General features: G+C 35.5%; 1 protein-coding gene across 2 annotated transcripts in view; it reads left to right on the forward strand.

Moving 5' to 3' along the window:
• Window positions 1–15,134, forward strand: part of ADGRG7 (adhesion G protein-coupled receptor G7) — a 78,776-nt gene that overhangs the window by 48,965 nt on the left and 14,677 nt on the right. For both annotated transcript variants that reach the window (XM_036916509.2, XM_036916510.2), the window contains 2 exons: window positions 6,398–6,494; window positions 11,807–11,962. In XM_036916509.2, the coding sequence (XP_036772404.2) occupies window positions 6,398–6,494; window positions 11,807–11,962 (253 nt within the window). The remainder of the gene's footprint in view (window positions 1–6,397; window positions 6,495–11,806; window positions 11,963–15,134) is intronic.

Below are 15,134 nucleotides of genomic sequence, written 5' to 3' on the forward strand. Positions count from 1 at the left end.
CTGCCACATGGTTGGGGAACTCCTGGGACTCTTTCTTCTGGGGTTGGAGATGCTGGCATAACCAATGTTATATTCCCCCTGTGCCCTGATAACACATCTGGGAACAAGATCTGTGGGTTTCAGCTGGCTTGCTGCCTCAGTGAGCCCTGGGCCTCCAGCCCATACCAGCTCCAGCTGTCCCACCAAGGCAACAATAGTGCAGTGCGTGCTGAGACATCCCCAGCCTGTCCCCAGTATAGCTCAGGCTGTCTTGACAAGGTGTGCCAAACACAAATCACCCTAGGACACTCCTGGCCCACACCCTCTTCAGCACCAGCTGTCTTGCCAAGGCACCCCTGTGCAAAGTACCCTGAGACCCCCTAACCCATGCCTACTTTAGCTCCTGTCATACTGCCAGGGTTACCCCAGCATGGAATGCTCTAGGACCACTGGGCCCACAACCACTACAGCTCCAGCCAGCCAGCCAAAGCCACCAGGCATATGCAGTCGAGACAGGGAATGTTCCTACACAAGCCTACTCCTTCAAGAAGTGGAGAGGTAGCTGTTTCACCTAATTCACAGAGGCACAAAAAATTAAACAAAGTGAGATGGAGGAATATGCTCCAAATGAGAAAGCAAGATGAAACTTCAGAGAAGGGACTAAACAAAACACAGGTAAAGAATCTACCTGATTAACAGTTCAAAATATGGTCATATAGATTCTCACCAGTCTGGAGGAAAGAATGGATAAACTCAGTGAGAACTTCAACAAAGATATAGAAAAATATTTTAAAAAATCAATTAGATTTGAAGAATATAATAACAAGTGAAAATGCACTAGAGGGAATCAACAGCAGATTACAGGATGCAGAAGGTAGTAGAAGGCACTCAAGCTGAACAGCAAAAAGGAAAAAGAATTCTAAAATATGGGGAAAGGTTAAGGGACTTCTAGGTCATTATCAAGCATAATAACATTTGTCTTATAGGGATCTTGGTAGGAGAAGAGAGGGAGAAAGGGGCAGAAAACTTATTTGAAGAAATAATAGCTGAAAACTTCCCTAAACTGTAGAAGGAAACCAACATCTAGGTCAAAGAAGCACAGAGGGCAGCAAACAAGGTGAACCTGAAGAGGTCCACACCAAGACACATAATAACTAAAATGGCAAATGTTAAAGAGAAAAAGAGAATCTTAAAAGCACCAAAAAAAAAGAAGTTACATACAAGAGAAATCTCATAAGGCTATTAGCTGATTTTTCAGCAGAAACTTTGCAGGCTAGAAGGGAGTAGCAACGTAAATATATGCTTAAAGGAAAAAAAAAACCTACAACCAAGAATATTCGACCTGTCAAAGTTATCATTCAGAATTGAAGGAAAGATAAAGTTTCTCAGACAAACAAAAATTAAAGGAGTCCATCAGCACTAAACTGGCCACACTAGAAATGTTAAAGGGACTTCTTTAAGAGGAAAAGACCATAACTAAAAGTAAGAAAATTATGAAAGGAAAACATTTTGCTGATAAAAGCAGACATATATTAAAGGTAGTAGATCAATAACTTAAAAGCTAGTCTGAAGGTTATAAGACAAAAGTAGTAAAATCAATTATATCTAAAAATTAGTTAAGGGAATCACAAAATATAAAAGATAACATATGGCATCATATACATAAAACATGGAGTGAGGGGGGTCAAAATGTAGTGCTTTTAGAATGTGTTCAATCTTACTGACCATCAACTAAATATAGACTGCTATACTTAGGATGTTATATATGAATCTCAAGATAGCCACAAACCAAAACCCATAATAGATACACAAAAAAGGAGAAATAATATCAAGCACAACACTAAGGAAAGTCATTACTCACAAGAGAAGAGAGCAAGAGAGGAAGAAAACTACAAAAACAAGCAGAAAACAATTAACAAAATGGCAATAAGTATATACCTATCAATAATTACTCTAAAAGCAAATGGCCTAAAAACTATAATCAAAATACAGGGGTGACTAAATGGATAAAAAAGCAAGACCCATTTTCATGCTGCCTAAAAGAGACTCACTTCATACATAAAGACACATTTAGACAGAAAGTGAAAGAATGGACAAAGATGCTCCATGTGAATGGAAGTGAAAGAAAAGCTGAGGTAGTAATACTTATATCAGAATAGACAAAATGAACTTTAAAAGAGACAAGGACATTACATAATGATAAAGGGATCAATCCAACAAAAAAATATAACAATTGTAAATATCTATGCACCCAATAGGAACATCCAAATATATGAAAGAAATATCAATAGACATATAGGGAGAAATTAACAGTAATGAAATAATTGTAGGGAACTTTAACACCTCACTTACATCAATGGATAGATCATCCAGAACAGATGATTAATAAAGAAACAGGGACTTTAAGTGACACATTAGACAAAATGGACTTAACAGATATATACAGAACATCCCATCCAAAAAAAGAAGAATACTCATACTTTTCAAGTGCACATGGAACATTCTTCAGGATAGATCATATGTTAGACCAAAAAACAAGTCTCAATAAACTAAAGAAGATTGAAATCGTATCAAGTGCCTTTTCCAACTGTAGCAGTATGAAACTGCAAATCAATTATAAGAACTAGGAAAACACAAACACATGGGAGCTAAACAACATGATTCTAAAAAAGCCACTGGATCAACAAAGAAATTGAAGAAGAAATAAAAAATTACCTGGAGACATCTGAAATTATAAGCATAGTAGTTCAAAATTTTTGAGAGACAGCTCAGGCAAAAGAGGGAAGTTTATAGTGAAACAGAAACAAGAAAGAAGAAACTTCAAGAACAAGAAACAAGAAAAATCTCAAATAATCTACCTCAAGAAACAGGAAAATCTCAAATAAACAGTGTAATGGTGAACCTTTAGGAACCAGAAAAAGAAGAACAAAGCCCAAAGTTAGTAGAAAGAAGAAAATAATAAATCCAGAGTAGAAACAAATGAAATAGAGACAAAAAAAGAATAGAAAGGATCAATGAAACTAAGAGCTGGTTCTTTGGAAAGAAAAAAAAATCAATAAACTTTTAGCCAGACTAATCAAGGAAAAAAAAGAGGATTCAAATAAATAAAATCAGAAATGAAAGGAGGAATTACTCAACATGGTACAAATACAAAGGATTATGAGATCATTATGAAAAATTATATGTCAACAAACTGGACAACTTAGAAGAAATGGAAAATTCCTAGAAACATATAATCTTCCAAGGCTGAACAAGGAAGTACAAAATCTGAACAGACCTATTACTAGCAATGAAATTGAATCAGTAATAAAGAAACTTGTGACAAATGTCCGAAGTCTTCACAGGTGAATTCTATGGAACATTTAAAGAAGAGTTTATATATATCTTTCTCAAACTACTCCAAAAATAGAAGAGGATGCAATGCTTCTAAATCATTCCACAAGGCCAATATAAACCTGAAAACAAAACCAGGTAAAGACAATACAAAAAAAAAAAGAAATTACAAGCCAATATCCCTAATGAACATAGATGCCAAAATTGTCAATGTAATATTAACAAAATGTAATTAAAAATACAAAAAATGCTTTCAGCACAATCAAGTGGGATTTATTCCAACATAATATTAACAAAATATAATTTAAAAATACAAAAAATGCATTCAGCACAACCAAGTGGGATTTATTCCAAGGATGCAAGAGTGGTCAAACATCTGCAAATCAATCAATGTGATACACCACAAAAACAAAAGGAAGTATAAAACCATATGATCATGTCAATAGATGCAGAAAAGCATTTTACAAAATTCAACATCAGTTCATCAAAAATAGTTAACAAAGTAAGTATAGAGGGAACATACCTGACATAATAAAGGCCATATATGACAGACCCACAGGTAGCATCACATTCAATGGAGAAAAGTTGGAAGCTTTGCCCTCTAAGATCAGAAGCAAGATATGGAATGCCCACTCTTACCACTTTTATTCAACATGATACTGGAAGTCTAAATATACAACAATCAGACAAGAAAAAGAAATAAATAGTATCCAAATTGATAAGAAAGAAATAAAACTGTTGCTATTTATAGAGGACATAACATTTTGACATAATTGTATATATAAAACCATAAAGACTCCACCAAAAAGCTGTTAGAACTAATAAATAAATTCAATGAAGTTTCAGGTTACAAAATCAATTTACAGAAATCTATTGCATTTCTATATATTAATAATGAACTAGAGCAATTAAGAAAACCATACCATTTACAATTGCATCAAATAGAATAAAGTACCTAGGAACAAATTTAACCAAGGATGCGGAAGACCTGTACTCCAAAAAACTACAAGGCATTGATGAAAGAAATTAAAGTTGATACAAATAAATGGAAAGATATTCTATATTCATGGATTGCAGGAGTTAATATTGTTTAAATAGCTGTACTACTCAAACTAATCTACAGATTCAGTTCGATCCCTATCAAAATACCAACGGCATTTTTCACAGAACTAGAGCAAATAATCCTAAAATTTGTATAAAATCACAAAAGACTCTGGACAGAGAAAGAACTCTTAAGAAGAGCAAAGTTGGAGAGCACATGCTCCGTGACTTTAAACAATATTACAAAGCTATAAAAATCAAAATAGCATGGAATTGGCACAAAAGTAGACACAGCAACATATGGAATAGAATACAGAGCGCAGAAACAAACCCACACTTACATAGTCAATTAATATATGACAAAGAAGGCAAGAATACACAATAAAGAAAGACAGTCTCATTAATAAGTGATATTTGGAAAACTGGACTACTACATGCAAAAGAATGAAACTGGACCTCTTTCTTATACCATGCACAAAAATCAACTCAAAATGGATTAAGGATCTAAATGTTAGACCTGAAACTATACAATTCATAAAATAAAACATGGGCAGTAAACTAAACTACTGACATCAGCCTTATGAAATCTTTTCTGTGTATGTCTCCCCAGGCAAGGTAAACAAAAGCAAAAATAAACAAGTAGGACTACATCAAACTAGCAACTACACAGTACAAGAAATCATCAACAAAAGAAAGGGTAACCTCTTGCATGGGAAAAGGTATTTCTAAATGCTATCCAACAAAGATATTTTGGTAATATCTAAAATATACAAAGAAGTCAACATCAGAAAAACAAATAACCTAATTTAAAAAATGGGCAGAGGACCTGAATAGACATTTTTCTAAATGACATACAGGTGTCCAACAGACACATGAAAAAATGCTTGACACCTCTAATCACCAGGAAAATGCAAATCAAAACCACAGTGTGTTATCACCTCACACCAGTCAGAATGGCTAGAATCAAAATGTCAAGAAATAAAAGACATTGGCCAGGATGTGGAGAAAGGGAACTCTTGTGCACTCCTGGTGAAACTGCAAATTGGTGCAGCCACTATGGAAAGCAGTATGGAGACTTCACAAAAAATTAAAAATATCATGCAGCTCAGGAATTCACCTTCTGGGTTGAGCTTGATTGTCCACCTAAAGAAAACAAAAACAGCAATTCAAGAAGATGTATGCATCCCTATGTCTATTTCTGCATACTTATAATAGCCAAGATGTGGAAACAACTCCATTCATAGACGAATATATAAAGATGTGGTACCAAAAATAAGACAGAAAAATGACAACAAAAATTCAAAAGAAGTGGTACATGTAGACAATGAAATATTACTCATCCATAATAAAGAGTGAAATTTTGCCATTTACAACGTGGGTGGAGCTGGAGGGTATTATGCTGAATGAAATAAGTGAGACAGGAAAGGAGAAACATCATGATTTCACTTATATGTGGAATCTAAAAAACAAAACAAATGAACACCAAACAAAAAACAGAAAATATGCTCATAAATACAGAGAACAAACTAGTGGGTGCCAAAGGGGAGGGAAAGTGAGGGGAAAGGTGAAATAGATGAAGGCAATAAAGAGATACAAACTTCCAATTATGAAACTAATAAGTCACGGGGACGAAAATTACAACATAGAGAATATAGCCAATAATATTGTAATAACTTCATATGATGACAGATGGTAATTACACTTACTGTGGAGAGCACTTTGTAATGTTTATAATTGTAAGATTATCTGAAACTAATATAATATTGTACGTCAACTATATATCAGTTTAAAAAAGGGAAATTGTGCTAACAGTTACAAAGGAATCAGGAAAGTATAGGGTTGGTATATAAAGTCAACACTTACAGAAAAAGGAAAACAGAAAATTATGTTGACTGTTGACCTACATTTGTAGGATCATTTAATGCATTGTCTATAGTGTAAGAACAATACATCCTGAAAAGGGTCAGATCTATAATTCATTCATGTCCTTTTGTAGTTCCAGTCTTGGTAAATTATTAATTCTATGTCCTTTCTTATTACATAGGAGTCCCTGCGGTAGTGGTAGCTTTGACAGTGGGAATTATTTATTCTCTGAATGGGAATGATCCACAATGGGAGTTTGAGTATTGGCAAGAGGAAATGTGAGTTTATATATTTTAAAATGTTTATTTCTTTGATGAAAGAGTATAACTGCCCAGCGATGTTGAGCTCAGTTGTCACTGTACATAAGAATCTCACTTTCTAGTTGCAATATTATCAGTGGGTATGCTCAAAGAACGTACATTTTAAATATGATGACATGAAAATTTCCTATGATAAATCCTTTTGTAAAGGAAGTGATTACCTTCTAAATTCATAAATCTGAATATTCTTATATTAAATTTGTTTTCTTGAGTCTGAAAATCACACGACACAATATAGGTGTGATTCTTAGTAATATCTTAGTTTTCTCGCCTAGGAAATGGGAGTAATAGTAATAGTAATACCTGCTCTGGGGTTACTGTGAGGGGTCAAGCAAATGTGAAACCATTTCATGTAACTGAAAGAGAACTATCCATGCTTATGAACAAATTTTTATGTTGATATGATCACAATGAATCTTTCATGATGACTTATCACACATAATAAAATTTCCCTGTAACTCAGGAGTAAATAACCAACTGTTAATAATGGAAATACCTGACTGTTTGGAATTAGCTTTTTATGTGAGATGGGAGAGAAGAAATCTCAGATGAACTCTTTATGTATTTCTTCTACTAAATGGCAGCTGCTCCTTAATTTATCCTCCCTTCTCATTTTATATTCCAACTATTCTTATCCTCAAATTCCACCTTAAGTCCCAAACTAACTCAAATCAAAATAAAATCCTTGGAAATGTGCAAGTACACTCAAGGGAAGACTATGGTGTCTGGGTGCTTACCTTTTTCCAATGCTGACCATGTCCAACTGTAGAGTAATAGACTACCTGCCTGGCTTGATTTTAGGAGCCAAATACTCTAGTCATTATTATCTCTGTTTGAGTAGGTTTAAATACCTTTTAATGAGTTTTAAAAATTTAATTCCACCAAAAGATATCAGAGGTAAAGTGCAAATATCTTATGGCAGAGGCAACCCTGAGTTATCTTCCCAGCAGTTGCATCTCAGTATTCCATGCTCTCCCCTCTACTTCCAGTTCTGCCAATCCTACCTGAAACCCCTACCCCAGTTCCCCTGATGTATGGCTATCTCTGTGAGGACCAGTTAAGGGGTGACTGTAGGACTGGCCACATTTTTCTTAAATGCTCTATCCCTTGATTCTCTGTACCACCACCGTATGTGCTGTCTAAAACTTTCCTGAAGGGTTGAGGTGATGCCGGGGTTCTTGTTCACAGAGTTGAAGAATGAACTTCACAGACACTCAAGGTAGGAGGGCAAAGGAGAGGCTTTTATTTAGAGATAAAGGGAGAAGACAGAACTCCTGGCTCCCACCAGGAGGGACAAGAGAGCCCCTGGTTGGCTCGTTGTCTAGGGGTTTTATGCATGGTTGAGGATTTTCAGGAATGGAAGTAAAGGGCTAGGGGTGCAGACTTGAGTGGTCCCAGAATGCTCATTTTTGATGAGTTACAAAAGAGATTTGCTGCTCTGATTCTTTCTCAGGATAGCAGTTTCCCCCTGGGAGCATGTCAATTAAGACCTTCTGCCCTGCCCCCAAGACGGGCTGGGTTGTTGCCTGTTTGCTAAAGTGTGTTAAGAATCTTACTTCTTAACTTCTTGGGCTGTTTATAGTTGAGCTTGCTTAGTAAATTAACCTTCTTCCTAGGTTGCAGATTACTTGATTAGGATTAGAGAAGGAAACAGCACATTGGTACAATTAAAAATAAACTGGGCCTTTTAGCAGGCTAAGGTAAATTTTATGGTGTCATGATCTAATTGATACAGTGAAGTCATGGATTATGCTGAGACATTTCTCTTTATCTGCAGAACACTCAAACATTCCAGGCCAAGTTGCTCCTGGCCTTTTGAGCTTTCACTGATTTCACTGAAGATGTCTATATTCCTAGTCTGGTATCTTTACCCTGGAGAATTAGTGTGACTCTGACTTTGTGTAATACTTAACACAGAGTTTCGATAGGGACTTCTTTGCACATTGTTACATCGTTCTGACTGTAATGATCTTGCTCTGCTTTTTCTCTGGAGGCCCTCACCCTACTCTGCCTAAACCCACAGTCCCTGACTCAGAAGGAATCATGGGAAATTACAGCACATGAGAGAGAAACTTTTTCAAGTGTAGGCCTATATACTAAAACTGTCTTCATGTCATGCTTCATGGCAACATCACCAAGGAGTTAAACATTCATCTGAGGCCCACCTATGATGCCCTCAGCCCTCAGGTTTACAGCTGTTTGTCAGATCAACCTTAACTGTGTGACTCTGCGAACTCAGTTCTAGAAATCCCACTCCATAGACAAGGGTTAGTCTCACTGTAAGATCCAACACCCTCATCAGCACTCTATTTCTCAAAATCCAAGTCATTAAATTCAGAATAAACTTTGTCATGAAAATAAACCCAGCATGATTCTCTCTCTAAGTAGGACAAAGGATAGAGGGAGAGAGGCAGTGTGAAGTAGCTGAGGAATCTTAAAGGTCTGCAGTACAAATAGTAATTTTCAGAAACTGTATTGTCTAAAGTTTAAACGACGCATACAGATAAAGGTAAATATTTGTCTAACTGTTTCATAATTTGCAAGCCTGCCTTTATTCAATAGAGTTGGATTGTTCATTTTCTTTTGCTATCCTTCCCTCCCCTTTGAAACTCTAGGCTGCCTGGACAAGAAACGTGCTCATCTTCTTCATTTAAAACTTTTGATGGCTACTTGCTTAGTAAACAAAGAAGGTTCTAGAGATTTGAAAGTACTTCTCAGCAGGATTTCATTAAAGTCTTAGCCAAGTGCCTGCCTATTTCTTCTGTGCAGGGGATTGAGAGATGGAGGATGGCAGGAGGCTTGCTTTCCATGTACAGATGAAAGGAAATCGAAGCCACAAGTCTTAAGGACAATCTTGCTCACTCTCACCATTTTAATCTAAGGATGGACCTATACTGTTGATGGATTAGAGACACTCCTTTTCATTTTTTAATTCATTACAGATACTTGAACATCATTCCCAATTTCTTCCTATGTCATTCAGATTAGTAATATGATTTCTAATAGTTAAAATTTTAACAACATTCTAAAGCAAAACAATTTAGAAATCCTTTGGCATGTATTATAATGGTGTTTTACTTGTAGGAAAAAGAAATCATATGTTAACTGAATGCAAAATATGTGCCAGGGCTTCTCATGTTGTTTTGTTAATACCCAAAAGCTTACCTGACCTCCACCTGGCTGAAAGGACATCTCCTGGTGTTGCCTCCCACTCCTGCTTTCCCATCATCTTCCCCATCTCAGTTAATGATAATTCCATCCCTCCAGGTATTCAAGCTAAAGACTTTAGGGTCATCCTTGATTCTTTTACATCTCACATCCAATTTATCAATAAATCCTTTTGCTTTACTTTTGATTTATATCTGGAATCAGACTACAGTTCACCCTTGAACAATGAGAGTTTGAACTGCACAGATCCACTTGGATGTGGACTTTTCCAATAAATACACTGGAAATTTTAGAGATGTGCTGCACTTGGAAAAAACACTTTGTTTTCTCTATCTTACTTTATTATAAGAATACAGTATATACTACATGTAATATACAAAATATGTGTTAATCAACTGTTTATGTTATTTGTAAGGTTTCTGGTCAACAGTAAGCTATGAATAGTTAAGTTTGGGGAGTCAAAAGTTACACATGGAGTTTTGACTCCACAGGGGTCAGTGTCCCTAACCCCCATGTTGTTCAAGGGTCAGATGTGTTTCTTATCATCTCCTCTCCTGGCCCAAACCACCAGATTATTGCAATAGTTTTCCTGTTTTTCATGTGCTCTACTCTTATCACTGTGTAATAAAAATAATACTTTTAAACTCAAGACAGATAATGTGAAGTTTCTCTTGCTCACTGAGAATACATGTAAAGACCTATAGAACTGTGACATAATTTGCATATTTTCATTTTATTCTCACCCACTTACTCTCTGTTCAAGCCACATGAGACTCTTGGCTGTTTCTTAAGCTCTCAATTCAGGGCGTTGCACTTTGCTGTTTCCTTGGTCTGGCACAGCCTGCTCCCTCATCTACTTCAGATCTTTGCTCAAATATCACTTTTTTCCACAAGAGTTGTCCTGACCACTTCATTTAAAATGAAACACTCCTCCACCCCATGCACGTGCGCGCACACACACACACACACACACACACACACACACACACACACACACAGTAATACCAACCCGCAAAACCTGCTTTATTTTTCTCCATAGCACTTGTCACCATCTGACAGAGTGTATTTTATTTGTTAGTTTTATCTCTCTGCATTAGAATAAATTCACTAAAGAAGGGATTTTTGTTTCTCATTCACTGCTAATATCTTGGTATCTAGAACAGTGTCTAGCATATAGCATGTACTTTGTAAATATTTATTAAATGAATGAATTCCTACAACAATGCCAGGAGATGATTACTACACCCCGCAGATGAGAAAAAACACCAAAACCACCACCAATGCTAATAGCAAAAACAAAAAACACAAAAATCACACACACACACACACACACACACACACACACACACACACACTTAAAAAAAAAGATACAATGAGGTTAAATAACTATTCAGGTATTTTTTTAAACATTAAAAAATGTAAGTTCCCATTAATAAGGGGCTGTTTAAATAATTTATGGTCTAAAAATGATAGAATACAATGCAGCTGTAAAAAGTAATGGACACAATTTTTATATTCTGATAAGGAATGATTTCTGACATATGTTGTTAATTAAGATATAGAAGTACTGTATGTTATCATTTGTTTGAAAATCAGTAATAAATATGCATTTGCTAGTGTGATATAGCCTAAATCTGAAATAAACAAAAACTATTGATAATCACTGGAGATAGAAACTAGAAACTAGGTGACCAGGGATAGTTGCTGGAGGAGCTATTGTCTCTGTATGAGGATTTGTACTTTTAAAATTTTGAGATAGCTAGGTGTTCTGTATATTCAAAAATAAAATAAAACAATAACTTTCCTAAAGTCAGACACCAGGTATGTGACAGAGAATGACATTTAAATTCACCACTGCCTGACTCAAAAGCCATATTCTTCCCACTAGCCCCTACTGTCTCATAGAGATAAGATAGAACAATGCATTTCATTTTTCTAGTGGAATGAAGTGTTGAAAGTTATCTCAAATACATAGAATGCAAAGGGATATTGACTTTTAGCAGGCTTTTCATTTAAATGAACATCAATAATGTTAACAGCATAAAGAACCATTACCTATAGCTTTCTTAGTTTGCTGAAATTGTTTTTTTTTCTCTCCATAGATGCTGGCTGGCAATTTCAGCAAGCAATGGCTTTATAACAGTTCCATTCTTGTTGTCATTCCTTGCACCTGTGACCATTATTCTCATCAGCAGTGTTGTTATATTTATTATCATCACGGTCAAAGTCCTGTGGAAGAATAACCAGAATCTGACAAGGTAAGATTCCCAACAAATGAGAAGCTGCCAGGCTTGACTAACCTAGTCAAGTATCCATGGTTCCTAGAAAGGTTTTCAGACTCTGGGACAATAGCAGGGATATGTAGTTTGCAGGACACATTTTCTCTTAAGCTTTGTCTCAAGCTTTCTTCTCATCTTCCGACATCAGCACTACAATGTGGATCTACTGCATTACATGACACAATTTTGTGCTATATGAGCCCAACTAAAAACTAATCTCAAAGACCTCAAGAAAACATGTTCTCTCCCAATCCCAACTATTCAAGAAAACAGATTTGAATAATGAAAGAAACGAGAGAGTTGGAGGAGATGCTGGTAACTGTATTTTCATTTTATAAATTAGTAGCCATAGGCTCTCTCTCTCTCTCTCTCTCTCTATATATATATATATATATATATATATATATATAAAATTTAAGTATCAATATACAATTTTATATTGGTTTCAAATATACACAAATAAACACAGTGGTTCAACAGTTACCCATATTATTAAATCTGCACTCTCCTTAGTGTGGTTACGATCTGTCAATATAAAGAGATGTTACAGAATCATTGACTGTATTCTCCATGCTGTACTACTATCCCTGTGACTGACTTATATTATGATTGAGAATTTTGTACCCCTTTATCCCCCTCACATTCCCCATCCACTCCAGCCCCTCCTCTGTGGTAACCTCTTGTCACTTCTCAGTGTCTGAGTCAGTCTACTGATATATTTTTCATTCTGTTTTGCTTTGTTTTTATATTCCACAAATAAGTGAATATATACCACAAATATGGTATTTGTCTTTCTCCACCTGGATTATTTCACTGAGCATAATACCCGCTAGATCCATCCATGTTGTTTAAAATGGTAGGATTACTCTCTTTTATGGCTGAGTAATATTCCATTGTATATATGTACCACCTCTTCTTTATCCATTCATGTATTAATAGACACTTAGGTTGCTTCCATATCTTGGCTATTGTAAATAATGCATCAATAAACATAGGGGTGCATATATCTTTTCGAATCAGGGTTTTTGTTTTCTTTGAGTAAATGCCCAGAAGTGAGATTACTGGGTTCTATTTTCAGTTTTAGGAGGAACCACCATACTACCCTCCAAAGTGGCTGTACCAATTTACATTCCTACCAACAGTGTAGGAGGTCTCCCTTTTCTTGATATCCTCACCAACACTTGTTCTTTCTTGGATAATGGCCATTCTAACTGGTATGAGGTGATACATCATTGTGGTTTTGATTTGCATTTCCCTGTTGATTACTGATTTGGAGCATTTTTTCCTGTGCTTGTTGGCCATCTTCTTCTTTGGAGAAATGTCTGTTCAGGCCCTCCACCCAATTTTTTAAATTGGGTGATTTGGGTTTTGTTCTGGTGTTGAGGCAAGTGAGTTCTTTATATATTTTGGATGTTAACCACTTATCAGATAAATTATTTATGAATATATTCTCCCATATTGTAGGTTGCCTTTTTGTTCTGATGATTGTTTCATTTGCTATACAAAAACTTTTTAATCTGATGTAGTCCCATTTGTTAATTTTTTATTTTGTTCCCTTTGCCCAGGGAGAATGTGTCCAGGAAATAATTGCTCATACTTAAGTTCAAAAGATTTTTCCTCCAAGAGTTTTATGGTTTCTTGCTGTACATTCAGGTTTTTGATCCATTTTGAATTTACTTTTGAGTATGGAGTGAGACAATAATCCAGTTTCATTCTCTTGCATGTAGCTGTCCAGTTTTGTCAACACCATTTGTTGAAGAGGCTGTTATTTCCTCATTGTATATCCATGGCTCCTTTATTGTGTATTAATTGACCATATATGTGTGGGTTTATATCTGAGTTCTCTATTCTGTTCCATTGATTTATGAGTCTGTTCTTGTGCCAGTACCATACTTTTTTGATTACTGTAGCTTTGTAGTATAGCTTGAAGTCAGAGTGTGATACCCACATCTTTGTTCTTTCTCAGGATTGCTTTGGCTATTTGGGGTATTTTGAGGTTCCATATGAATTTTAGAACAATTTGTTCTAGTTCGTTGAAGAATGCTGTTCGTATTTTGATAGGGATTGCATTGAATCTGTAGATTGCTTTAGGCAGGATGGCCATTTTGACAATATCACTTCTTCCTATTCATGACCATGGGATGGATTTCTACTTATTTGTGTCTCCTTTAATTTCTCTCATGAGTGTCTTACAGTTTTCAGAGTACAAGTCTTTCACATTACTGGTTATTCTTTTATTTGCAAATGTAAATGGGATTGTTTTTCTGATTTCTCTTTCTGCTAGTTTGTTGGTAGTATATAGGAATGCAACAGATTTCTGTGTATTAATTTTGTATCCTACAACTTTGTTGAATTCAGTTATTAGATCTACTAGTTTTTTGGTGGATTCCTTAGGGTTTTCTACATATAATATCATGTCATCTGAAAATAGTGATAGTTTAACTTCTTCCTTACCAATTTGGATGCCATTTATCTCTTTGTCTTTTTATTTGGGATTGTTCTTGTTTTTTGAGGTAGATCTGTATTGCTTTGTACTTTCCTCTTATACTGCTTTTGTAGCATCCCACCAATTTGAACTGTTGAATTTTGTGTTAATCTGTCTCTGTGTTGTTTTATTTCTGTTTTAATTTTGTCATTGATCCATTGATTATTTAGAACCATGTTGTTTAGCCACCATGTGTTTGTAGAGGTTTTTGTTTTTATGGTGTGATTTATTTCTAGTTTTATACCATTGTGGCCTGAGAAGCTGCTTGGTACAATTTCAATATTTTTTAATTTGATGAGGCTCTTTTTGTGGCCTAGTATGTGATCTACTCTGGAGAACCTATTTATGTGTGCTTATGTTGAGTCCATGATTATTTATAATGGTTATGTCTTCTTGTTGGACTGGTCCCTTTATCATTATGTAATGTCTTTCTTTGTCTCTTGTTACATTCATTGTTTTGAAATATATTTTTTCTGATATAAGCTGCTACTCCTTGCTTTTTTATCCCTGTTGTTTGCATGAAATATCTTCTTCCATCCCTTCATTTATATCTGTGTATGTCTTTGGGTCTGAAATGAGTCTGTTGTAGGCAGCATATAGAAGGGTCTTGTTTCTTTATCCATTCTGTCACTTTATGTCTTTTGATTGGTGCATTCAGTCCATTTA

This window comes from Manis pentadactyla, chromosome 1 (assembly GCF_030020395.1).
Source record: "Manis pentadactyla isolate mManPen7 chromosome 1, mManPen7.hap1, whole genome shotgun sequence".
In the NCBI taxonomy this organism is placed as follows: Eukaryota; Metazoa; Chordata; class Mammalia; order Pholidota; family Manidae; genus Manis; species Manis pentadactyla.